At 41.9% G+C, this 27,170-nt stretch overlaps 1 protein-coding gene across 4 annotated transcripts in view; it reads right to left on the minus strand.

Annotated features, from left to right (window-relative positions):
* Positions 1-219: 219 nt before the first annotated feature.
* The window catches only part of LOC139276020 (zinc finger X-chromosomal protein-like), a 58,118-nt gene continuing 31,167 nt past the window's right edge, over positions 220-27,170 (minus strand). For 3 of the 4 annotated variants that reach the window (XM_070893374.1, XM_070893375.1, XM_070893377.1), the window contains 4 exons: positions 24,882-24,923; positions 22,714-22,848; positions 6,773-6,913; positions 220-4,079 (listed from right to left, as the gene is read on the minus strand). In XM_070893374.1, coding sequence (XP_070749475.1) covers positions 2,884-4,079; positions 6,773-6,913; positions 22,714-22,848; positions 24,882-24,923 — 1,514 coding nt within the window. In that variant the 3' untranslated portion in view covers positions 220-2,883. The remainder of the gene's footprint in view (positions 4,080-6,772; positions 6,914-22,713; positions 22,849-24,881; positions 24,924-27,170) is intronic. The other variant, XM_070893376.1, reaches the window with a different exon arrangement.

The following is a 27,170-nucleotide window of genomic DNA, read 5'->3' on the forward strand; positions in this document are numbered from 1 at the left end:
AGAGATCTCCATCCTGGCTGCATGGCAACATTGAAATCCAAGTCCAGAATGTGCAGGGGCAATACGCAGTAGCCTGCACAAAGAAATATTTAAAACACGAGTAACCTGACTTGCTACTCCTTACAATCTCAAAGATTTATTAGCTATTAAAAACCTGTACAAAAATGTCTTCATTACTAACAACTTAATTACGAAAGACTGTGGGGAAGATTCAGTAAATGATGCAAAGGAAAATAATCTGAATTTTATTTGTTTACAGATTATATGAAGTACATTGTTAAGTACAATAATGTCACAGAGGATGGTTCTGTTTACAGGCACAGGGACATAAAACTTCCTTCTCAAATCAGCTGGCTTTTTAAATCGAACAGTTTACACTTAATTCCAGTAAAAAATTCTACATCCATTCAAAAATTTCCCTCTGCTGTCCCAAAAGACGGATCAAATCCATTAAACAATTCAATTGTTTAACAGCTAAAATTACCTTTCAAAGCATGTAATTATGTCCGCACAATAAGTAACTATTAACTTTAATACAGTATATGTCTTTCAATTTTTTAAATAAATTTTTAAACATATACATTTTCCCTTATTGCCCCTTCTCCATCACTTTTTCATTATTCTCCAAAAGTCTCAATAAGTGGAACCAGCACCAGATCGTTGTGGGGATGGTGTGCATCACAGCCTCTGGCACTACAAGTACAATGAGTGCTCAAGCTTGACCATTAGCACAGCATCTGTTGTCAGTGTACAGTTTAAAAGGTTTTTTTTAAAGTTCCTAATATCAGAGTAGAAAATTTAACGCCAAATGTGTTTCTGATGAGATAATAACTCAACTAAATTTCATCCATGTAGAGTGGATATTATGGAGTGCATGAATTTCCATTACAAAGCACAACAAAGAGACTGTGGCATTGTTGCAATATTAGACTCACGTTAATTTAAAAAAGGATGGGGGGTGAAAATAGCCAACTAAAATAGAAAATTTACATAACTGCTACGTAGTATCTATTTCAGTGCACTGCAAAATATGTTATTTTAAGCAGGTACCAAAGAAATAACAGAGTTTACGCTGTGTATTTTGTACTAAGGTGGGAAGGGGGTTAAAGAGCAAAGATTAAAATTTAATAGAATTGCAATCTGTTTTTAGTGCTCCTCACTAACGAAAACATTCTGGAATGATTTCAACAAATTTATTGTTTAAAAGCACTTTCCTTAAGGATAGAATATGCCAGTTCAAATTAAATGACTGCTTTCTGAAGAATTTAAATAATGGCTAATCACTGCTTCCAAAAATATTTCACAGTAAAGGAATGTTGCTTTGTACCATGTTTTCTTTCCCCCATTTACCAGCCAAAGGTGTCTAATGCCTTGAGAACATATAGCGGAATTAGAGTTTGCCAGTTACATAATGATATCATTTGTAGCTCTTCCATTTGAAATTTATTTCAACTTGCACGCCATTTACATGTTGCTGATATACATAAAGGCCAATTTCAAACCTTGCAGGTTGCTGTAGAAATTAGAAGTAGCACACTGGCTCGAAACATCAGACAATTAAAAAAATTACACAAACCTGAAATTGCTGAATTATACTGCAATTTTCTTTCTTATTTGTCTCAACTTTCCAATTTTATCCTGCTTCCAAGTGAACATACTGTACTTGAAGATTGCTTCAGGTTATTCCATTTTGTATTTTACCTGACAGTGGTTTCTCAATACTTTAAAAGGTGGATCCTTTCTTTTTGTATTTGTGTTATAAAGATTTAAGTCGACAGAAAACACCAGTCTCTCTCTCCCCGCCCCTTCACTATGACCAAACTGAGGTACATGGTATAAAGCAGGATACTGCATACATCAGAGTTGTTTCTTTTAAAATATAGTTTTTGCAGCTCATGCAGAACAGATACTAATACGCACATATTTTTCCTTTAAACTGCTAATTTAAGATTAAGCTGCATTATACAACAGAAAGCACTGGACTTTTTGTTTAGAAAACTTATAGTGCTATTTGTTTTATTTATACAAGATACAGACATTGGCAAAATATAATTCTGGAAAAATGTGTACACTTGTAAAAACATGAGTGATGTAATTCCTTTTACACAATATCTGGAAAAGTAAATTAGCTGAGAGAATTCTGCCACAATGATGCACACCTGACACAGAGGAATGAAGCACATCTGGAAATACAGGTAAAATGTAGTAAGGCAGATGCCTTTAGGCTCAAGATTATGTCAGTGAAGTTTTCTTCTCTTTCTAAAACATGAAATTGTAATAAAAATTGAAATCCAAACAAGGACTGAAAACATACTATTACCAGAATACATTGCAGCATCAGAAGCGTAGGTGAAAAAATATAACTATGGCTCAAACACCAAATGAAATTTCAAAATACAGAAGGATATGCTGAAAACATGGATTTCAGCCAGTTAGCAAGCAAGCACATAAACTGTAGCACTTCAACAAAACTGAGCAATGAGACAAACTGATAAAGGGCCACATTTGCCATCAATAATTAATCTGAAGCTAAATTGTTCTCGTATAAAATAGCTAATTTTGGGTCCAGTAATTATATAATGGCAGGGACCATAAAACTGCAGCTGATTGGTTGCAGCTAGGTTGTTATTTTCATCTCTTAAAAGAGCTGACACAATGTTGCAAAAAATGTCCATTTAATGGATTTCTAAGTTAAAGGATATACAACTTTTCAATTTAGGCTAGATCTCCAATCTATGACACAATACAAATGGAGAGGGGGAAAAGTTAGTTCAGTAATCAGAGTGAACTTAACTTCCAAGTCTTTAACAATGAATGGACACAAATATTCTTTATCGAACAACAAATGTACTAGAAGCAATTGCTTCCTAACTTGAAAGTAGTTCATGATAACCCCTCGACCAAAACAGCATCCTTATGATGTCGAGAGATATGCTGGTTCTTTTCTGAAGGTCTGCGGAAGCCTTTCTTGCAGTAATCACAACGATGCGGATAGTCCTTCGTGTGAATAGAAATAACGTGCCGTTTAAAGCCTGAGGCATCGGTAGTGCTATACTCACAGTACTCACACTGATAAACCTTTTTGCCACTGTGGGTCTTCATGTGCTTCTTGAGCTCAACCTGTTGCCGAAAGCCTTTTTTGCAACGTTTACATCTGAACGGCAGATCCTTAGTGTGAACTGAAAGAATATGACGGCTAAGAACAAAGGGGTCTGCAATTTTAAAGTCACAGTGCCTACACTGGTGCAGTTTTTTACCCTTGTGAGTTGACATGTGTTTCTTGAGCTCCGAGGGTCGATGAAAGCCCTTGTCACATACCTCGCACTTGTGAGGGTAGTCCTTGGTATGGACTGAAATAATGTGGCGCTTCAGATCACTGGAGTTGGAACTCCTATGATCGCAGTGTGTGCACTGGTGGGTTTTGTGTCCCTGATGAATGGCGGCATGTTTCTGCAGTTCTTTGGCATCTGTGAATGTCATCAAACAATGCTCGCACTTGAATGGCAGATCCTTGCTGTGCTTTGTCTTCATGTGGGTTTTCAGGTTTGAGGCATCAGCTGACTTGTAGTCACAGTACTGGCACTGGTAGGGTTTCTCCCCAGTGTGGGTTCGCATGTGCTTCCTCAGCTCTGATGGATGGCGAAACCCCTTTCCACACTCCACACAGATGTGAGGGAAATTCTTGCTGTGCACGGCCAAGAGGTGGCGATTCAGAAGCCCCTGCTCCGCAGTCTCATATTCGCAAAATTTGCACTTGTGCATCTTTGTGGCTCCCTTTTCCCGGTGAATCAACTTATGGGAAACCAGTGCTCCTGGGTGAGAAAACATCTTGCCACATTCATCGCACTCATAGGTCTTCTCCACTTTGCTTATCAGCATATGGCTCTCCAGGTGGTTGTGTAAACTGGTTTTCTTGTTGGTCGTGTAATCACAGTCAGTACACTGGTATTTTTTCTTGGTCAGCTGCTCTGGATGATTTTTCATGTGTCTCTTCAGGAAGCCCCTGGACTTAAATTTTTTCCCACAGATCATACATGGGTAAACAGTTATAGGATGTCCGTCAGGCCCTATGATGATTGCTGCATCAGAATGAAAAAAAAAGTCAGTATTCTATTCCAAACGATCTTACGTTATGTGACTGTTACTTTGTATGGTTAATTAGCTTATGAGTTTCCAAGACTAAAAACTAGAATAGCATGGCAATGTGTTTCACTTGAAGCTTCACTACAGACAGACATGCAAGTCATTTTCTGTAGTGACATTTTAATTCTTGGCATCCCTGTAGCAATCTTTTTTGGATAGTATATTTTGTGTAAATTTTAAAATTAAATCTTTCACCCAGAGGCTTGGTTTGTAACCTTCTCATCCCCAAGTACAAAAAAACAAATTCAATCACCTCCTCAAAATAAAAATAAAATCTTCATCCTCTCGCCCCCAGGAGTGCTGAAAGGGAAGGCTGTGTAGTCAAAAATGCGATAAGGTAGCCCCTCCCCCAGGTTTCTATTGGTTAAGGGAGCACATGGAGCTATACGATCCATAGTTTGTTAACAGCTGACCTCAGCCAGATTGGCATTAGAGGTGCTGCAGTTGGCCTGAACATCCTGCGGCTAGGGAGGGGGGAAGAAAAAAAAGTAATGGGTCCTATTCCAGTGTCCTCTGCTGAAAGGTGGATGGCAGGTCAGGACAAGATTACATAGGCTGTGATGCACATGCTCGGATCCAGTAGTCTGTCAACAATTACTGTCTGGGCTCACATAGGTTGCTTGGGTGAGACACCAGAGAGCACCCAAGGCCTGTGAATTAATACTCCAGTGTCAGCCAGTGCCCATTAGAAGACGAGGGTGGGGGGCTTAAAAAACCAAAAAGAGGGCACACATAGAGGCATACAAGAATTAACATAAACTTTTTAAAAAGCCAGATACAGTACAAACGCACTAGTGTTGTCCTTCAGGTCTGCCTACCAGCCTGGTGGGAAATGGGAAAGGTAGGTTTGGTTCCTGCCTGACTAAAAGAGAGCTGTACCTGTAGAAACTTCCAGTGTTAGCCTAATTGCAATAGTGTAAGTGACCTCCTGGTCCATATTGCGGCTGACATTGAAAGCCTGTCTGGGGGAGGGGGGCAAAACATTACACGTCGGCAACCCTCAAATGGAACATTTGAAAGGACAGAGCCATGTAAAAGGTAAGTGACTATTTATGGGTGGTGGTGGCGCCAGGATTAAAAGTGTATGCACTAGCTACAAGGTGTGAAAACAAATGTGGAAGCTGGTATACATTATGGAAGCTGCCACGGTAAACCTATGCAACTGTCCCATTTACCAGGTACATGTCCAGCGTATGCATGCCCCAAAGTGATATTGGGCCATGCCGAGGCCTCACAGGAATTTTTTTTTTAATTCATTGCTGACCATGCATCTAAATCTCACCTGTAATTTGTAACAGGCCATAGTGCACATCTTCAAAGGACTTCACACAAAATAACATTGTAGCACAAACACCGCAGTTTTGGCACATGTTTCTGTCACTGCTCCATGTGCTCCTTCCATTGACAATGTTAAGACTACATTACATGGTAGCTAATACAAGGCAATAGGCTGAGACAGGAGAAGGCCTCAGAAATTACAAGCCCTTGACTCCCTTGGGAGGATTTCATCCAGGGTGACCTCGCCTGTAAGGGCATTGAGGGGTTAAAAGGAGGCGAGTCTATAAACCTGTCCATAAGGGAGCAGCATCTGCTGACAAGAAATGGCGACTGCACCCAGTATTCGTAGGCAGTTGCCAAAGCAAATACTATCCAGGCTTGACTGTTCCGTTTCCAAGATCAGACGGGATCGGGTGCTTTCAGAATAGTGTGGCAGTAGGCCAATGTATGGGGGGTGGGGGGGGGTCAGAAATGGAAATTTTTAATGACAAATAAACAAAGTTCCCACACTCACAAATTTTTTTTAAAATTCATTGCTGTTTTGCTTTAACTAATTCTGGAGTCTGAGGAACAAAGTTAGGTTGAGTCTAACTTGAGGGCCAATATGTTAGAAGGCTCATAAATGTAGGTTTGTAGCAAGTTTCTGTGGAAACACATTGCTGGATGAAGCAGCAGGATACAGAAGTTTCAGTTTGTGATCAGCACATGGCATGTTCTTGCCCACACTGCCAGAGGAGGTGCCAAGTGTACATCAGGTAGTTTCCTACAAGGATTGAGGGAGGAATTTGTTATTTAAAGAAACTGAATGATCAAATCTTCCAGCACTACTCTCCCACATGTCTTAAAGGTCAATTTAAGAATCACATTGGCAGAGGTTTGGAAGAATGTAATCTATTCAGTCAGGGAACAGTGCAATGATACGTGGTTAAAGGAAAATATAATTTTACAATGGAATGGGAATACAAATTAAGGGTATGTATGCAGATAGGGTTTCCAGTTATCCTAGTATCAAAATGAAACAACGGTCAGAGAATGCTCTGCGCCCCCCCCCCCACCCGCCCCAAGTTTAGCAATTTGCAGTTTTGGGAGCAACAAGTTACTGTTCAAATAGAGAACTGTGAATGATGGTTCCTGGCACACTGAATTTAAAAAAGGTACCAAAAGGCGATGATAAGAAATCCCTTTGTTTAAAGCTGAGCTAAAGACATCAGTTCCTGCAGATGTGTGAACAGAAAAAGTAGCCGATTTTGCTAGGTTTGAGTTGACCAGTTATTAAACAGCATCGTAAAAAAACGTTTTCCCACTGCCACCACTGAATGGGCGCTAAAAATCAATGAGGAAAATTCTGTACCTGTCTGATACTGTCTACTTTCAAGTCTCTTTCTTTTCCTTGACTTTGGTTTTGCCAACCTGTTAAGCTCAGCTGTTCCATCTGCTTGTAGCAGGTGGCTGGCAATTCCATTCTTGGTATCTATAGTATCAGAACTATTACCTGAGAGAGGACAAAATAATCTGCTTTTAGCATTCACTTTACATATTTTATTTGAGGATTCTAATTGAATTTTTAAAAATAAGTTCATGTATTTTCATATTATATATAAAAAATAAAAATACACAATCATCTATCTTATAATTCATTACATTTAGCCACTACAGTCTAAACAAAGGACCAGGCATATATCTAAATAGTTGTGTTAAAAATATATATGATCAATATAGATTCAGAAGCACAATCAAACTTGATAATCTGGGTTGAATTTACTGTTTGCACATTTAACTAATTCCTTACAAAAACTCAAAAAACTATTTGATTTCTAATCCATTCCCCCATTTGGACGAGGTTGCATATAATACAGAACCAAAAGAATCTCTACGTTAACTATTAATCTGACACATTTTATCAACAGTATGGTAATAAAGAAACACGAGATGGTAAAGAGGATAAGGAAGCTTCAAATACTTTTGTAATTTTATAGATTATATTGGATAGGGAGGGTTTTTAAACAATAAAATGTGTTTTTATAATTTTAGTTTGAAATGTTTTTGTGTATTTTAAAACTCTTACGCTTATAAAAGTAGGCGATGCGCCTGCTTTTACCAGACGCAAGAGTTTTGAGGACATTTGTTGGGCAAGATATGAGTAAATCCCGCAATCTTGCCCTTGCAAATAAATGTGCTCGTTCCCGAGATACGGAGGATCTGTCAAGCTCCATATTGACAGATCGGAAAAGCCGGTTTTCAGCGCATGCGCATTGTACGTTGAAAACTGGCTTTTGCGATGCCTTCCCAGGTCTGTAGACACTCAATACGGATCCGGGAGGCTGGAATTTTTGCCCCAATAACTTTTATCATGCACTGACTAATTACTCTTAAGTAGTGCCACATTTTATTATGTTGTAAACCTTGGTGTCATTTTTTATTTCCCATCATCGATCTCATTGTGTTAGCCCTCTGTATTTTCATGTGTTCATCATGCAACACGTGTGTTAACAGAACTTAAATGGTGCACTCGTTGACGAAAGGACTGGGGACTGTTAATTGGGGATGTCTACCTATATATGTATGTGTGTGTGTTCCGTAATAGTAGCTGTGAAGTTATTTTTTGTCACCACTGCAGAAAAAAATTAGCTGGCAATAGGGCGGAGCTCTGCAAAACGGGAGCGTTTAATCGCACCACCATGTGTGTTGGTGCTGAACCGGCTATCGCGGAGCGTAAGTCCTGCATAATCCCTGGGCTGTGCTGCGGTCATAAAATTCAATTTTATGTCAATATAATGTAGAATATAATGTAATGCTGTGAACACGAAATGTTGTTAATTCTGACGTGAATTTTTGGTTGATCACACACCGCTACTTGGAAAGCAACATACTGTTTGGGACTCAAGTTTTGTTATGTCATGTAGTTTCTGTCCTCTGCTTATGATAGTTTCATGTAATGATCCTCGGTGATATATGTTTGTTTTCCACATAAGCCTGCGCAAAGTGAATTGCTCTCATGTTACCTCTGACCCCTCCCCTCCCCTGTCGCCAACCATTAATGTTATGTTTTTACAGTTGCACAGGTGGAGCCGCCTGCCCCTCCCAGAGAGGAGTCATTGGAGGGAATGAGGATGGAAGAGACGGTGGAAGAGATAGTGATGCAACAGATGGTTGAGGAGCAGGAGGAGAACACTCCTCAAAACTTTGTGATGGTGATGGTGGAGGAGGAGGAGGGAGGGGTGGCGGGACCTGAAGGATCCTTTCTACCTGCGGCCACCGGTCCCTCGTCGGAAACCGACTTTCCTGGATTCCGGTCCGAGGAAGCGGGACCAAGCGGCATACAGCAGCGCACATGGACCCCCATGCTGAATCCGCGGCGGCTGAACTGGCAAGGTGGCAACGCTGCGAGACAGGCAGATGCGAACCTGGACATGGTGGGACTGTCCAGGATGAGCATCGACTTGAGTCGAGAGCTCCTCCAGGCCATTGCTGGGTTGTCCGCAAACATCGCCGCTTTAGCAGCCCGTCAATCGGCGGAGCTGATTGCGGCGGTCAAGGCTCAGTGGCAATCGACAGTCGTGGGATATGGCACTGCACCGGTCGTGGGAGAGCGCTGAGCACCTCGAGTCTCGCCGCCGAGAGCATGCAGAAAGCAAGTGCAGGCAGCGGAAGGCGGGTGATGCAAACCAGACTCCCCACCCACCCTTTCCTTCAACCACTGCCTGTCCCACATGTGACAGACTGTAATTCCATATTGGACTGTTCAGTCATCTAAGAACTCACTTTTGGAGTGGAAGCAAGTCTTCCTCGATTTCGAGGGACTGCCTATGAATGAAAGAATGAAATGGTGCCACTGAGCCACAGCGACACCCGTGATGCTGTCTATGGTTCAATAACCTGCTAACACTCTATAGGCTCACGCATGAAGAATAGGCAATGAGCCAGGTAATAGACATGTGTGGGTTCAAACATTGGTGTATAGAAAACATGATGATGCACTTGTGTTCAGTGAAATTCACATCTTGGATCAGAATTACTAATCTAATCCAGGGTATCTAGGAATCAGTTCCCATGTGAAAGAGAATTCAAACATGCTGCATTTAGACAGGCTGTGAAAATTCACAGACAATAAGTCAGAGATGCTACGTGAGTGGTAGCATGTTGCATTAAGGCATCAATCAACTTGACATTTTAGGACCCTTGGGTAGCGAGCCAATTAAAAGGTTAAAAAACTATTAATTGAGCCAATAAGGTCAAAGAAGGCGAGTTCTTTTCTATAAATTGATCCAGGTATAAGTACAGCCATTTTGATCATGTGGTGCCAGAAGAACAAAGACCTGGCTTAAAGCCAAGAACTTGTTATTGCTCTCTGCCAAGATTAAAAAGTTAAAACTACAATCGGAGTTCGTATTTCATTGGAAATTAAGAAATCTAACAATTTTGGCGTCACGAACATGATCGCTGAGGAAAGAAACTGAATTTTGGACATCAGACCTACATACTGAGGTAAGGACACCTCTTTTTTTAAAAAAGTCCTCGGTCAAAAGTCTAAATCCGCCTCTCCTTCTACGCGATTCCGAAAGCCTCCGGTTTGCGAACCCTCCGGTTCGTAGTCGGCTCGAGGTCCCATCGACGTCTAAACTTCGGCGGTGTGTTAGTTAATTAATCACCGACCTATTGAACGGCTAGAAAGCCTACGACTCGAGACCCCAGTAAAGAAATCAGTACTATGGCAGCAGATGATAAGAGCAAAGAATTGCCTACAACTGTTAAAGGTGGGCGGGCACCACCTCAAGTTTCGATAGATGAAATCCTCGAACAGTTGAAAGAATACATAGAGCAACAATTCAACTTATCTAAAACCTGTATTAAGATCGAACAAAGGACAATGGTCCTTGGACGAGATTAAAAGGGTCTGGGGAAAAACAACCCGTATGAAAAATAAAGAGCGAACTAGATGGTCCCTAGATTCATGGGCCAGATTCAAAAGCGGAATGAAATTATAATGCGTTCCCAACATGATCGAGAACTGACCAGTACAAAGGATCAATTGCAAGCAGTTTGTGCGCAGCTGCGTCAGAAAAAGCTTGAACTTGAAAAGCTGGAAGCGGAAGTTAAAGATCTTAAAGGTGAAATTAAAGAATGGAAAGAATCATTAGGTCAAGAGACAGTAATAAGAAAAGGAAAATGTATTGATCAATTCCCAGGGTACCCATGTTTGGATAAATTAAAAGCGCAAACCCGAAGACACGACCGAGGAATAGATACAGTTTCTGAATCCTCCGACAATACAGTGTCGGAGGATGATGACGAATTAGGGGTGCGCTTTGCCCCGTTTAAAAAAAGACGAGTTGTAGTTAAATCAGAAGAGACTGCGGATGAGGGCGGAACCAAAATAACAAAGAGAAGGGTGTACGAAAAATACTTATTTCATGATCCGGCAGACCCAGAGAAAATTGATAAATGGTCCAAGGAATTGCCCAATCCAAAGAAAGGGGGAGTAAAAACGTGGGACCAATTGGACCGCTGGGACGGAGTGCAAATTTTGACCATAATGGTACCAAAAACACAGGGAAGAAAATTGCACGACAAGGTAGAAGCTGCTTTGGGGCAGGATGAGCAAGATTTAGATGCAGGATGGGAGGCGATTAAACACTGGCTGCAAGCCTTCAGTCCAGCTAAGACAGACTGGGGAAAAATTGCAGCCTGCCAACAGAAAGGAACAGAGGAGGTCCTGGAGTATGACGAGCGGTTTAGATGCACGTGGCTAGAATATTCGGGTATGAATAATACGGATGAGGAAATGGATGAAATAGTGTTTGGACCCCTGAAAGCAGCTTTCGTGGCAGGTCTAAAGCCAGAACTGTCCAAAATGCTTAAGGTAGTGTTACAGGACTGGGAAGGTAGAGGAACTACCTTTGCAGCATTGGTGGATCAATGTAACCAATCAGATCGGGATATGGGAGCTAAAGTCCGAGCTGTACAGGCTATGGGATGGAAATCCCAGGATTCCGATAAACAGTTATTAGGAAAATTACCCGAAAAATGTCATTATTGTGGGAAAGAAGGTCACTGGGCCAAGACGTGCAGGGCAAAACAGCAAGGTCGTGGCTGGGGAAGAGGACGCAGCCAGGGATACAATTCAGCCAACAAGCCAGGCTTGTCACAAGATAACGACCTCATAGAAGCATTTAAGCGACTGACAATACAACAACAGAAGGAGTTACTTGGGATAGCAAAAAACAATTACCCTGGCCCCCCTCCTCGCACTAATACAACAAAGGAGAGATGGGCTATATATAACTGTGAGGGTGGGCGATAAGGATGTGGACTGTCTTTTAGACACAGGGGCGGAATTAACATGCTTACCCCTACAATATGGAGACTTTTTGCCGTTGGATGGTAGGGCACGTACAGCCTATGGAGTTGGGGGCCATAAAATGGAAATTAAAAGGACAACACCGGTACTTATAGGGCTGGGCCCACATGAACTAACCACGCCGGTCTGGATAGGTCCAGTAGATCAACCCCTTTTGGGAATGGACGTTCTAATCCAAGTAGATTCATCGTTGCATTTTGAGGATGGTCGGGTGACATGGTCAATTAGAACTTTGAAAAAAGAAGAATTGAAGGAACACCCGATATTGGCTAAAGATAAGAACGATTGTGGCCTACTCCAGATGGAGCCTGCGTCATTTACAGGGGCCAAGCCTCCATGTACTTAACAGTATCCCATCAGTCCAACTGCCATCGCGGGAATCTTACCGGTTATTCAGCAATTGGAGAAACAAGGGGTGCTTATTAAAACGCATAGCTCCTCCAATAGCCCCGTGTGGCCGGTACAGAAATCTAATGAGACTTGACGTTTGACTGTCGATTATAGGAAAGCAAACTAGTGTATTGATCAAAAAGCTCCTTTGGTCGCAGATCCCTCCACCATTTTTAATGCCCTCAAACCGGAACATAAATATTTCTTGGTTATAGATATGGCCAACGGATTTTGGTCGGTGCCTCTGGCACCGGAGGTTCGACAGTGGTTTGCTTTCACGGTCCAAGGACAACAGTATACTTGGACCCGGTTACCGCAGGGTTTCCACAACAGCCCTACGGTATTCCACATGGCTTTACAAAGCCATTTGCGAGAATTGCCTCCCCTGTCATCCACAGTCATCCAATATGTAGACGATATCCTGCTAGCTTCAAACACCGAAGACCAGCATGAACAAGATTTACGAGCTTTGCTGGACCACCTTCGGCTGAAAGGACATAAAGCCAGCATCGACAAAGCACAAATATCCCAAGAAGAGGTTGTATACCTGGGACAAAAGATTTCACAAGGAAAGAGAGAACTTACCCAGGATAGAACTGCAGCCATTCGGGCTGCTAAAAAACCCACCACTATTCAGGAACTAAGGTCTTTTTTGGGATTGTGTAACTTTAACAGAAATTGGATTGACTCCTTCACACAGCTTGCTCAGCCACTGAATGATATTTTAAAGGGGAAACGTGCCTCTAAAGAAGCCATCACCCTCACTAAAGAACAGCAAGAGGCCTTCCTGAGTTTGAAAAAGGCTTTGTATTCGGCACCGGCTCTGGGAATCCCCGACAGTGGTAAGCCATTTACCCTGTCTGTTCATGAGAAAGAAGGATATATGACAGCTATACTGACACAAGAACATGGGGATCGGCAAAGACCTATTGGCTATTATTCGGCAAAACTGGATGCGGTAGCCCTCGGATGGGGAAGTTGCCTAAGGGCCATGGAAGCTACATGTCGAGCGGTAATGATCACTGCGGGTCTAGTCCTCGACCAAAAGCTGATTGTCAAGTGTCCCCACACCGTACACGCTTTGCTGTCTATGAATAGAATGTCTCAGGCGACAGCAGCAAGATGGACCCGCTGGACAGCAGTTTTGGAAGCTCCTAATCTCCATATCGTCCGGGCCAGCCCGGTTAATCCCGCAACTATGCTCCCGATGTCAGAATCGAGGGAGCAAGAGGGGGGAGAATGTGAAGAGCATGACTGCGTGGAGATTTTAAAAGAAACAGAAGACGCAGCCTTAGCAGCAGAGGAGCCTCTGCACAACCCAGACCTCATCCTGTTTACAGATGGTTCATCCTTTGTTGACAATGGTACCGGAAAAGCAGGATGGGCAGTTACAACCTTATATGAGGTAGTGGCAAAAGGATGTTTACCCTCAGTAACGTCACCACAACAGGCCGAGTTACGGGCCCTGTCAGAAACATGTCGAATAGCAGAAGGACAGACAGCTAATGTCTACACAGATTCGCGTTAGGCTTTTGGAGTCGCTCACGACTTTGGTCTGTTATGGCGGAAAAGAGGATTCCTCACTGCTGCTGGTACACCTATCCAAAATGGAAAAGAAGTCCGAGACTTACTGGAGGCCATACAATTACCTCAGGAAGTGTCCATCCTGAAGTGTAAGATCCATACCAAGGTCTAAGCCCATTTGAAATTATAACAGGAAGACCCATGTCGCTGCCAGGAACTATCGATTTACGGAAAGCTGATGTTCACTTAATGAGTGACACTTTGTTATCATACTGTCAGAACTTAACCAATGCTATTAGTTCTGTTTCCCGACAGGTATCGGCAGCTTGGGGTAATCCACCTGAAGGAGGACACGACATCATCCCGGGAGTCTGGGTGTATGTGAAAAAGTTGCATAAAGAACCTTTGGGTGCCAAGTGGGAGGGACCTTATCAAGTGTTATTGACCACCCAGGCAGCTGTTAAAGTCCAAGGAAAGAAAGCCTGGATCCACGCTTCACATGTTAAACGAGCACCCATAACTGAAGCTGAAATCTAATAAGGACAATTACTTTTTGCGAAAATGTATAAATTTACTGTATTATTGATTGTAGGTATTCTAGGCATAGGCCTACTTCTTACTAGCCGACCCTCTGCACCAAAGGGAAATAGTAGGGTAGCAAGGGAATTACATGTAAATACCTTTTTATATATGCCATACATTTATGCCAAACAAGGTAACATTTCTAGTTGTTGCGTGTGTGCGCATATTCCTATTCACTCAAAGGGAGGGATTCCCTTGAGGCCAGTTCCCTTGAATATCTCGGAAATGGCTGAGTGGATAATTAATCAAAACAAAACAGGCAATGCGTTTCAGGATACGGAAAATTGGACACGTAAATGGAAGTCAGCAGGTTACAATCTGACTACCGTTGAAGGGGGATACCAACCGTGCTACAATAATTCCAAACGGCCCCCATTTTTTGTTATCACTAATACAACGGGAATAGGAAGACCGGGGGAATCGGTCTGTCTGATTAGAAACATCAAAGGAGGCCAAAATATGGGGTATAGTAACTGCCCCGGAATTATAATATAATCAAGCCACGGATCCGTCCAAACTGGGCCGATGTGGGAATTTTTAACGTAACGGGGATTCTGAATAAAACAGATGGAAAAGCCTGGACAGGCCCCGGAGTGTTGCTGACAAAGAAACAGCTAACATTCATTGCATATAATGGCACCTATTGGGTGTGTGGCCACAAGGCCTACCCTTGGTTGCCCCAGAATTGGACGGGATCCTGCTATTTAGCCTACATTGTGCCTTATATGTATCATATAAAGTCACTGTCGGAACATTTACACCGTCCTAAGAGAGCTATCACAGAAACAGAGAGGTTCTTTGCCATTCTGATCCCTGGGTATGGGACCGCCAAACTGGCAAGGGAATCCATTAACATGGCATCCGTTGTGGAACGGGTAGCCAATGATACCTCAGAGGCCCTAGTTAAAATCAATACAGAAATGGTAGCAATCCGCACAGTAGCCCTACAGAATAGACTGGCCCTTGATTACATCCTGGCTGAAAAGGGAAGTACTTGCACCCTACTCGGAACTGAGTGTTGCACATATATCCCAGATAGCTCCGAAGAAATTACCCACTTAGCGGAGCATATCCAAAAGGAGGTAGAAAAACTTAAGCAACCCCATCATTCACTTTGTGGAGTGCAGCCACTGAATGGCTAGGTTCAATAGGAACTTCATTGGTGGAAGGTTTAATTCTATTTGTTGTAATTGTTTTACTTTTAGATTGTTTGTTTATGTTGATTAAATGTTGTTGTGACCAGGCGGCTGTAGCTGCTGTCCCGCAGGTGAGACACCCTGCAGGTCCCAGCAGACCGTCTGTACGTGGCACAGGGGTATGTTATGCTTAAGGAAAGGTTGTTTACTAGTAGAATTAAGATATTGATTTGGATTAAATTGGAATAAGGTTAATTAACCTACTAAAACCAGACTTCCATTGTGGCCACGATGGAACTCGGGTTGGTGTAAATTTGTGTGGAAGCTACTAGTCCGGACATGTGGCGAAACACATCAACAAATTTTAGAAGGAAACTCGATTAACATGTATGAAATTATTTTGTAGAATGTTTAACCAGTGATACCTGATGTTTTATGATTCAGTTTGTGAAAGAATCAAAGGGGGGATTGATAGAGAATTCAAACAGGCTGCATTTAGACAGGCTGTGAAAATTCACAGACAATAAGTCAGAGATGCTACGTGAGTGGTAGCATGTTGCATTAAGCCATCAATCAACTTGACATTTTCGGACCCTTGGGTAGCGAGCCAATTAAAAGGTTAAAAGACTATTAATTGAGCCAATAAGGTCAAAAGCGAGTTCTTTTCTGTAAATTGATCCAAGTATAAGTACAGCCATTTTGACCATGTGGTGCCAGAAGAACAAAGACCTGGCTTAAAGCCAAGAACTTGTTATTGTTCTCTGCCAAGATTAAAAAGTTAAAACTACAATCGGAGTTCGTATTTCATTGGAAATTAAGAGATCTAACACCATGTCAGAAACCATCACTGACTAATCTCTAGGTCAATGTAGATTGTCAAGTCATACAGTATGCTACAGCAACAAAAACAAATGATAGCTTTGAAACATAGAAACATACAAAGTAGGTGCAGGAATAGGCCATTCGGCCCTTCGAGCCTGCACCACCATTCAATATGATCATGGCTGATCATGCAACTTCAGTACCCCATTCCTGCTTTCTCTCCATACCCCTTGATCCCTTTAGCCATCAGGGCCACATCTAACTCCCTTTTGAATATATCAAACGAACTGGCCTCAACAACTTTCTGTGGTAGAGAATTCCACAGGTTCATAATTCTCTGAGAGAGGTTTCTCCCCCATCTCAGTCCTAAATGGCTTACCCCTTACTCTTAGGCTGTGACCCCTGGTTCTGGACTTCCCCAACATTGGGAACATTCTTCCTGCATCTAACCTGTCCAATCCCGTCAGAATTTTATATGTTTCTATGAGATCCCCTCTCATTCTTCTAAATTCCAGTGAATATAAGCCTAGTCAATCCAATCTTTCTTCATATGCCATCCCAGGAATCAGTCTGGTGAACCTTCGCTGCACTCCCCCAATAGCAAGAATGTCCTTCCTCAGGTTAGGAGAACAAAACCGCACACAATACTCAAGGTGTGGTCTCACCAAGGCCCTGTACAACTGCAGTAAGACCTCCCTGCTCCTATACTCAAATCCCCTCACTATGAAGGCCAGCATGCCATTTGCTTTCTTTACTGCCTGCTGTACCTGCATGCCTACCTTCAATGACTGATGTACCATGACGTTGCACCTCCCCTTTTCCTAATCTATAACTATTCAGATAATATTCTGCCCTACTGTTTTTGTCACCAAAGTGGACAACCTCACAGCCATGCATTTGCCCACTCATCTAACCTGTCCAAGTCACCCTGCAGCCTCTTAGCATCCTCCTCACAGCTCACACTGCCACCCAGCTTAGTGTCATCTGCAAACTTGGAGATATTACATTAAATTCCTTTGCCCAAATCATTAATGTATATTGTAAATAGCTGAAGTCCCAGCACTGAACCTTGGCGGTACCCCACTAGTCACTGCCTGCCATTCTGAAAAGGACCCTGTTATTCCTATTCTTTGCTTCCTTTCTGCCAACCAGTTCTCTATCCACGTCAATACATTACCCCCAATTCCATGTGCTTTAATTTTGCACACTAATCTCTTGGGTGGGACCTTGTCAAAAGCCTTTTGAAAGTCCAAATACACCACATCCACTGGTTTTTCCTTGTCCACTCGACTAGTTACATCCTCAAAAAATTCTAGAAGATTTGTCAAGCATGATTTCCCTTTCATAAATCCATACTGACTTGGACCGATCCTGTCACTGCTTTCCAAATGCGCTGCAATTACATCTTTAATAATTGATTCCAAACATTTTTCCCACTACCGATGTCAGGTTAACCGGTCTATAATTCCCTGTTTTCTCTCTCCCTCCTTTTTTAAAAAGTGGGGTTACATTAGCTACCCTCCAATCCATAGGAACTGATCCAGAGTCTATAGAATGTTGGAAAATGACCACCAATGCATCCACTATTTCTAGGGCCACTTCCCTAAGTACTCTGGGATGCAGACTATCAGGCTCTGGGGATTTATCGGCCTTTAGTGCCATCAATTTCCCTAACACAATTTCCTGACTAATAAGGATTTCCTTCAGTTCTTCCTTCTCGCTAGACCCTCGGTCCCCTAGTATTTCCGGAAGGTTATTTGCGTCTTCCTTAGTGAAGACAGAACAAAAGTATTTGTTCAATTGTTCTGCCATTTCTTTGTTCCCCATTATAAATTCATTTGATTCTAACTGTAAGGGACCTACATTTGTCTTCATTAATCTTTTTCTCTTCACATATCTACAGAAGCTTTTGCAGTCAATTTTTATGTTCCGTGCAAGCTTACTCTCATACTCTATTTTCCCCTTCCTAATTAAACCCGTTGTCCTCCTCTGCTGAATTCTAAATTTCTCCCAGTCCTCAGGTTTGCTGCTTTTTCTGGCCAATTTATATGCCTCTTCCTTGGATTTAACACTATCCCTAATTTCCCTGATTAGCCATGGATGAGCCACCTTCCCCGTTTTATTTTTACGCCAGACAGGGATGTACAATTGTTGAAGTTTATCCATGTGATCTTTAAATGTTTGCCATTACCTATCCACCGTCAACCCTTTAAGTATCATTCGCCAGTCTATCCTATCCGATTCACGTCTCATACCATCGAAGTTACCTTTCTTTCTACCTTAAGTTCAGGACCCTGGTCTCTGAATTAATTGTGTCACTCTCCATCTTAATGAAGGATTCTACCATATTATGGTCACTCTTCCACAAGGGGCCTCGCACAACAAGATTGCTAATTAATCCTCTCTCATTACATAACACCCAGTGTAGGATGGCCAGCTCTCCAGTTGGTTCCTCGACATTGGTCTAGAAAACCATCCCTTATACACTCCAGGAAATGCTCCTCCACCGTATTGCTACCAGTTTGGGTAGCCCAATCTATATGTAGATTAAAGTCACCCACGGTAACAGCTGTACCTTTATTGTACGCATCCCTAATTTCCTGTTTGATGCCATCCCCAACCTCACTACTACTGTTTGGTGGTCTGTACACAACTCCCACTAGCGTTTTCTGCCCTTTGGTGTTCCACAGCTCTATCCATGTGAGCATTAGTATACACATCTTTGATTTACTCTTCATAGCCAAATAATGGTCCCAAATAACACATACATTTTTCAAATTTGGATTATCTTTTTTTAATCATTTGTTCAATTTGATCTTCCCCTTCCAACTCTCACCTTTGCATTTCCACTTGTGTCCCAAATCACATTGTCTGTTATTATTTCTATGGGAGAAACATACAATGTCCTGAAACGCCATGATTATGCTGCTCTGTGATTAGCTAACAGGACATCTTCCACAAGTGGGCCTGATCTTGCCTTCCTACTGCAGCACCGCAACAAGACCTGGCCACAAATGGATAACGTTGTCCAGTGAGAATCAGAGTTCCAATGTTTGTTAAGGGAGGTTCAAACTCTGACCCTCTAGGTGGAAGTACATGGTTACCTATGTTGTAACTACTTACTGAAACTTTTGTATAGGTCTTGCCCACTCATTCCTTTTGTTGGCAAAAGATCACTTATACAAGTCACACCAATATTTGCAGGCCATATTTACATACTAGACTATGAGAGCTAGAATTTCCCCAAATAACGATATCACTGTTTTTTTGACAATATTTGCGACTAACAACTTTTTTCCCCCGCCGAAATAACAGCAAAAAATAAACACCTAAAATTTGCCAAATGTTTTGTAACATTTGATGAAGCGTTAAAAAAAGCGCCGTTTTTAATGTTAAAAATGAACTTTTCTGCGATAAAAAAAATCCACCCGTTCTGAGCATTCGCGGAATTTTTTTTCCCCACCCGTTTTTCACAAGGGGTGCGGCCGTGCATGTACAGTACACTTCCAAGTCTTGAATCAGCCATTTTTAAAGGGGATTTAAAGTTCCAGGCGAGTGCTCCATACTTCAACACAGGTGCTGCAAGAACAAAAATGCAGCATGGTTTGGGAAGGAAGAGGGCTAGGAAGTTTATCCAGTATGCAAATGAGGCCCTGGTGGGCGCTGTAGAGAGAGGATGAGGCCAGATTGGAAAGAATGATAAAGAGAAACTGCACCCATCTGCAATGGCAAAAGCGTGGAAACACGTGGCGAAGCAGGTTACCTCTGTGGACTCCGTCATGAGGACGCATCACCAGTGCAGGAAGAGGTGGCATGACCTTTGCAGGACAGCCAGAGTAATTCATATTTTTATTTGTGCACTCCAATTACTTAAGTTGTAAATGTGACACCTCTTGGTATCACTAAGCTTCTGATTGTCACACATTATACAAAGACTGCTTTTTTTCTGCATTGCACTTCGATGTTTCCATGATGAACAACATACAAGTAAAGGGAGATTAAACACATCATTTAATTAAATGCACACAGTATGGCATACGTGCTTTGATGACTATCTGTATGTGCCAAACCAGCAGAAGGCCCCTCTCTTAAAAATTTCTATTGCCACCTTTGCAGAAAAAGTTGTCCCATAACCGACGAAATCAACAGAAAATTGGTGGCGGTCCGGCAACACTGTTTCTACTCACTCATCTGGAAAGTCGTGTGGCAGGTCTGATTGGTGCGTCGCAGGGATCGACAACCTATGCGGATGCTGAGCCCATGTTCGAGAGTGACAGTAAGTTCTGCAAAATCCACATTCTGGGTTGGCTCAATGTTAAGTACTGTGTGGGCTAGGCTTCGGTTTATGCAATGTACCGTCAGTCGTCGGAGTCCTTCAAATGAGCCTGCGTTATGTGAGCCTACTCATGTCACCATGCCCCCCTCCCCTGCTGCTAACCAGTCATCTGTTCTTTTATATTTTGCAAATGATTCAGAAACATCTTATAATGGAGAAGACCTCACCAGCTTGCCAGAAGCGGCACTGGAGGACATCGACCTCAGCCATCCTGACGAACCTCCGCAGGAGGAGGAGGAACAAATGGATACGGTGGCGGGGGGTGTTGTTGAATGTGGCACACAGGCCTTCACCTAGAGCCAGCAGTACAGAAGTGGTGTGGGGGGCGGCGGGGAGAATCGGGACATTCCCCGGTTACACAATATCCGAGGTCGCGGGTCCCAGTGGGTTGCAGAAAAGCATGCCCAGAGCAGCAGCAGGCCGTCTGTCGTCTGTGTGGAGGCTGCATCGGCAAGACCGCTCTGCCGAAATGCAGGCTGAACGGGAAGTAGTATATTTGATGGGAATGACTGGGGAGAGCGTCCAGCTCACCAAATCGCTCCTCGAAGCCATGGGTGGGATCTTGAGAAGCATCGCAGCACTATCTGCTGAATTAGGGAGGGCATGTCGGGAATCATTGCAGTACTATCTACAGCGCTTAGGGAGGGCATGTCGCAGATAGAAGCTGCAATACGCGACAACACCGAGGCTGTCAATGCCCAGCGGCAATTGACGGTCTCGACTGATGCCACTCTAATCCCCAGACAAATCTTACCAGTCAGTGTTCAGCTGAGCAACAGGATGAACACTCCAAAGCCGGGACTTCCACAGCCCCAGCTTCTTGAGGGCTTCCATTGTCATCTCCTTTGTCTGTCCAATAAGCGCAGTGCCCTTCCCGCAATACTAATAAAAAACAGCTTGGAGTCACCAGGACTAGGGGTAAGCCTGCGGTTACAGACAAGACTAATGCCAAGGGCAAGGGTGGGCGGGGGGCATGGGGGGGAATGAGAGGTGGCTGCACTTGAAGTTTGTTTGTTGCTGTGGTTGTTGTTGCGCTGTTCTTCTCTTGTTGCTGTTGTTAGTTGTTTGCTTTGTTGTTATTTAACTGACGTTAATCTTAAAAGTTTAATACTCAATTTTTTTAATTAAAGTTAGGAAAGTTGCTTTTAAGTAAAAGTGTACAAATGTTTAATAAATTTCAAATTATTTTTTCAACTAAACCAAACTTATGCAGTGTCTCATTCCCAATGTCCTTCAAAACTCACAAAAAGCTCAATCTGTCAAACTCAGTCTTCCCTCCAAAAGCTTTCATTCACTGAACTGTAGTGTCGGGTGACATCACAAAAACGATTTTGAAAAAAGGCGGTCGTTATTTTATAACGATGGCATTATACCAGTGGCCAAATTAGCAAAATGTCGTTACATTTTTTTTTAAAAACGACAAATAAAAACTTTTAATGCAAAAAAATGGCATTAAAGCATGCATTATCCTAGTCAAATTCTGGCCCAGAGGGACTTAAAGATAGTTTGCGTGGTTTTAGCACATAAAACAAAACCACCCAAATGGCTTTCTCTTTCCTACTTTCATATTATAAGGTGTAATGAACTTTGCTCTACGAATTCACCACACGCCATGTTCCTCCATGTTTGTAGGTTCTGACCCACTGTAAGTGCAAAAAGCAGAAGTGAAGCAGAACTGAGACACTATTTATTACACCATTCTTCCTAATAATGGCTTGCTAAAGAACAGCATTAGCAACGTCCTCAAGCTGCGTCAGAATGGTATTGAAAGATCTGAATGAGTGGATGATTCAGCAACTTTAAAATAGGGGAACAAAATGAAGACTGCTTAGCTCACAATGTTCTTTCAGTCAAGTCCAGAATGATAAAAGTCTCCTTGTCTGTTTACTGCAGGGAACAGAGGCTATAAAGAACCGTACTCTATATTTAACCAGTGAAGTGTTTTGAGTTGGGGGAATAGTTTCTATTTTCAGCTTAGAGATGCATCACCTTGATAAGTGCAAAATGTGAGAGAAAAAAATCAATAAACTTTCAATCAGAATCAAATGTATAAATGTGTACCATTGCACTGACTGCATTTTTGAAATTAGTTCAATAAATCTTAACTGGAAACTGCTTAAAAAAAATCTTTAAAAGATACTTACCATATGCAGTAGCCCAAGCTACAGGCACAAATGTTTTGATGTCTGTGTCCTCAATTTGTTGCTCATGACCGACTGTTGCATCATCTTCTCCTACGATGACTTCCATGTAAACTTCATCTGCAATATCAGAACAATCTGTGAAAATCAGAGAACAGGCATGAGGAGTGACAGAGAACATCTCTCAAATCCTTGAAATAAACTCATTTTACAAACTCCGCACTGAATGTCAAAGCAAAAAGTACAAACCTCTTGGAACCACAAAATTACATTGCAACTAAACATACCTCTAAGAGGTTTGTATTTTGAAGTTGTTTCGATCATTAAGACTCATTGGTACTGACATTTCAAACAAGCTGCCCCAGCATCAATGCAATCCCAGACAGAAAGGCTTAATGTTCCATCAGCCCAGATTTGTTCTTGGTGAATTTGAATTCTGTGGTTTCTCCTTATCTCCTGATGTAACTTTGGCGCTATAATCGGTGGAACCCCCGCGCCCCCCCCCCCCCCCGCAAAAAAGGTATAAATAATCATATTTTTAGTCAGGGGTTCTGCTGATCTCTGGTTAAGAGCCCCTCTCCATGTAGAAGTTCCTGGTATATTTGTTCTGGTGTCTTACAGCAACAAATAAAAAGGATGTTAATGAATGAGATAAAAATAGACTCAGCTAGTGTTAATTTGGATCTCATCTTTCATCTATGGTATGATCACACATATCTTCCAATGTCACAATATTCAACGAATTTTACCATTTGTTCATTTTCAATTTACAGTATTGGTCAGGGTTGTCACGAATATTCTGGGTGAGCGTAATCAAACAGCATGTGAAGTATTTACTTTATTCATATTTACATTTTTCTTTCCCCTCCCCACTACTTACTTTTGTTTAACTCAATCTCCTGCTTGCTATCTCTACAGTTGAGCCAGTTTCATAATCAGTGAGAGTGCTCTATTGTATATCGTGATTTTGGGGGGGAATTTTAACCTAAATGGTTACCTTCAATAGGCCACCCTCCTTTTTGACCTCTATCACTAAGAAGGATAACGTTGTGGGAACACCATCACCTCCAAGTTCCCCTTCAAGTCACATCCTGACCTAGACATACATCACTGTTCTTTCAGTATCATTGAGTCAATATCCTGGAATTCCCCACCTAACATCATTGTGGAGCACTATCACCACAAGGAGTGCAGTGGTTCGAGAAGACCAACCAACTTCTATGGGCAATAAGTGCTGCTTTGCCATATCACACACCTCCCAACAACAAGTGTTTTTTTTTAAATAGGTATTACACTTTCATGTCAAAACTAAAAAAATTAATTCAGATTACAACCATTTGAAAATTGTCACTGAAAAAGTTTAATTAAATTGAAGCAAATTCAATTAAGAAAATTATGTTCTTACATTTGGTCACAGTTTGGGCCCCTTGATAAGCCTGAGACTCCAGTTAGTAGTTTCAGCTGCTCCACCTACTTATTTTTAAATCTGTCTTCAAATTTTGTCTGTAACTAACCCCACAGGAAATCAACTGGTACTGGGATAATTTATTTATTACATTCAACAGATATATTTGCATAATATTATGATATCTGTCTATAAGTCCAAATCTGTTCAAATATAAACCTTTTCAACTAATTTGCACCTCCCGTGTTTTGGAGTACAAAGTACAGGTTGAACCTCTCTTATCTGGCACCCTCAGGACCTGGCCTGTTCTGGATAAGGGATTTTGCTGGACGAGGGGAGGTTACATTAAATTGGATGGTATAGGTACTGAGCAAGGGAATATCGGGGCTGGCTGGCTTGGGCTGGGAGTGCGGCAGAGAGATTGTTGGCGGGGGGGAGGGGGGTGAGGCGGTGGATTGCGGGATCAGGCCAGTGATTGCGGGAGTTGGCAGCGAGCAAGGACTTCAATTTGTTCATGCCGGAGCAGCCGGGAATGGTGCCGGATGAGGGGCGGTGCCGGATAAGGGAGTCCTGAATAAGGGAGGTTCAACCCTGCAAAATGTAAAATGTACAGGGTATACAGTTTAGAATAGTCACATGCAAAGTAGCTGCTCAAAACAAAGCAATAATTTGGTTCATAAACCACACAATCAGAGTTCCAGGGCTGTTCAAACTTAGAACTCACTTAATTTTAGGATAGATGCAATAAAAAAAAATTGGCACTCACTTGGTTGAAGGTAGCAGTTCTCCTCGTGTTGTGTTGCATTCACTATGACATAAGGAAGTGCAAGTTATTGATCACTTGATTGAAAAACATTATACATTAACAATAGTCAAATCTTAAATTACTAAAAGAAACACAGCTTTTTTCTAATCAGGGCACAGTAGTGTTGTGGTTTTGGTACTGACATAGCAAATCCCACCATGGCAAGTTATGAAACTGAATTCAATAAATCAGGTAATTCTGGCACCAGAAAATTACGACAGCATATTGCCAGATTTACTAATCTCCTTCAAGGAAGGGGACCTGGCCTATATATGATTCCACACTATATTACTGACTTGTAATGCCCTCTGATATGACCATCATTTGTAAGAATAATAACTCAAGAAGGCGGCCTGCCTTCTCAGGGCAACTGGGGAAGGACAATAAATGAGGCCTTGCCCATGTCGCCCACAACCTGAGAACAAACAATAAATTCCTTCAACAAAACAGAACAGATACATCAGGATTAATTATGTTATGCAAATGAAGTTCCTCAGAATAATATCATAGGATATACAGCACAGAAACAGGCCATTCGGCCCAATCAGTCCATGCTTATGCTCCACTCGAGCCTCCTCCCGTCTAACCCTATCAGCATAACCTTTTCTTTTCCCTCATATGCTTATCTAACTGCCCTTTAAATGCATCCATACTATTCGCTTCAGCCACTCCCTGTGGTAGCAAGTTCCACATTCTCAGCACTCTCTGGGTAAAGAAGTTTCTTCTGAATGCCCTATTTGATTTCTTGGTGACTAGCTTATATTGATGGCCTCTAGTTATGCTCTTCCCCACAAGTGGAAACACTCTTTCTGTATTTACTCTACCAAAACCGTACATAATTTTAAAGAACTCCATTAGCTCACCCCTCAGCCTTCTCTTTTCAAGAAAAGAGACACCAGCCTGTTCATCCTTCTCTGATAGTGTACACTCGCATTTCCATGTAAATCTTCCCTGCACCCTCCCCAGTGCCTCTATATCCTTTTTATAATATGGCAACCAGAAGTGTACACAGTACTCCAAATGTGGTCTAACCAAGGTTCGATACAAGTTTAGCATAACTTCACTACTTTTCAATTCTATTCCTCCAGAAATAAACCGCAGTGTTTGTTTTTTTTATGGCCTTGTTAACCTGTGTCGATACTTTGTGATTTCTGTATTTGTACTCCCAAGATCCCTTTGTTCCTCTAACCCATTTAGATTCTTATTTTCCAAGTAATATGTGACCTCCCTATTTTTCTTACCAAAATATAATACCTCAAATTTATCTGTGTTGAATTTCCATTGCCAATTATATACACATTCTGCAAGTTTATTAATGTCTTCTTGTAATTTGTCTGTCCCACCTGTGACAGAGACTGTAATTCCCGTATTGGACTGCTCAGTCACCTAAGAACTCATTTTTGGAGTGGAAGCAAGTCTTCCTCGATTTCGAGGGACTGCCTATGATGATGATGTCATTTGTTGCATACCTTCTCAGTATTGGCTATCCCCCGCAAATGAAGTTCCCCAGAATATCATAGGATACACAGCACAGAAACAGGCCATTCGGTATCATCCGCAAATTTAGAAATTGTGTTTTTGATTCCAAAGTCTGGATCATTAATATTAATTGTGAACAACAGTGATCTCAGCACTGATCATTGTGGAACACCACCTACTGCCACTCTGAATAGCTACCCTTTACCCCTACTCTCTACTTTCTGTCTTGAAGCCAGCTAGCTATCCATTCTGCTACGTGTCCTCTGACTCCGCATTCCCTGACCTTACTCATTAGTCTATTACGTGGTACCTTATCGAAGGCCTTTTGAAAATCTAGATAAATTAGATCTATTGCATTGCCCTTGTCTACTTTCTCTGTTACCTCTTCAAAAAATTCAAGTAGATTGGTCAAGCAAGATTTTCCCTTTTGAAATCCATGCTGACTATTTATTATTATATTTTCCTTTCTAGATGTTCTCCTGTTTTCTCCTTTAGTAGGGATTCAATTATTTTGACTACCACTGATGTTAAGCTGGCTGGCTTATAGTTCACTGGACATGCTCTATCTCCCTTCTTAAATATAGGTATTACGTTAGCTATCCGCCAGTTCTCTGGCACTACACCTTTTTCTAAAGAATTACTAAATATGTGTAGTTTAGCCTGTTATTTATTCCCGAGATTCTTTTACTGAAGCAAAGTAATTATTTAATATCTCTGCCATCTCTCTATTGCTGCCTGTGGTATTAACCTCTCTATCCATTAGAGGCCATA

This window comes from Pristiophorus japonicus, chromosome 11, assembly GCF_044704955.1.
Source record: "Pristiophorus japonicus isolate sPriJap1 chromosome 11, sPriJap1.hap1, whole genome shotgun sequence".
Lineage (NCBI taxonomy): Eukaryota > Metazoa > Chordata > Chondrichthyes > Pristiophoridae > Pristiophorus > Pristiophorus japonicus.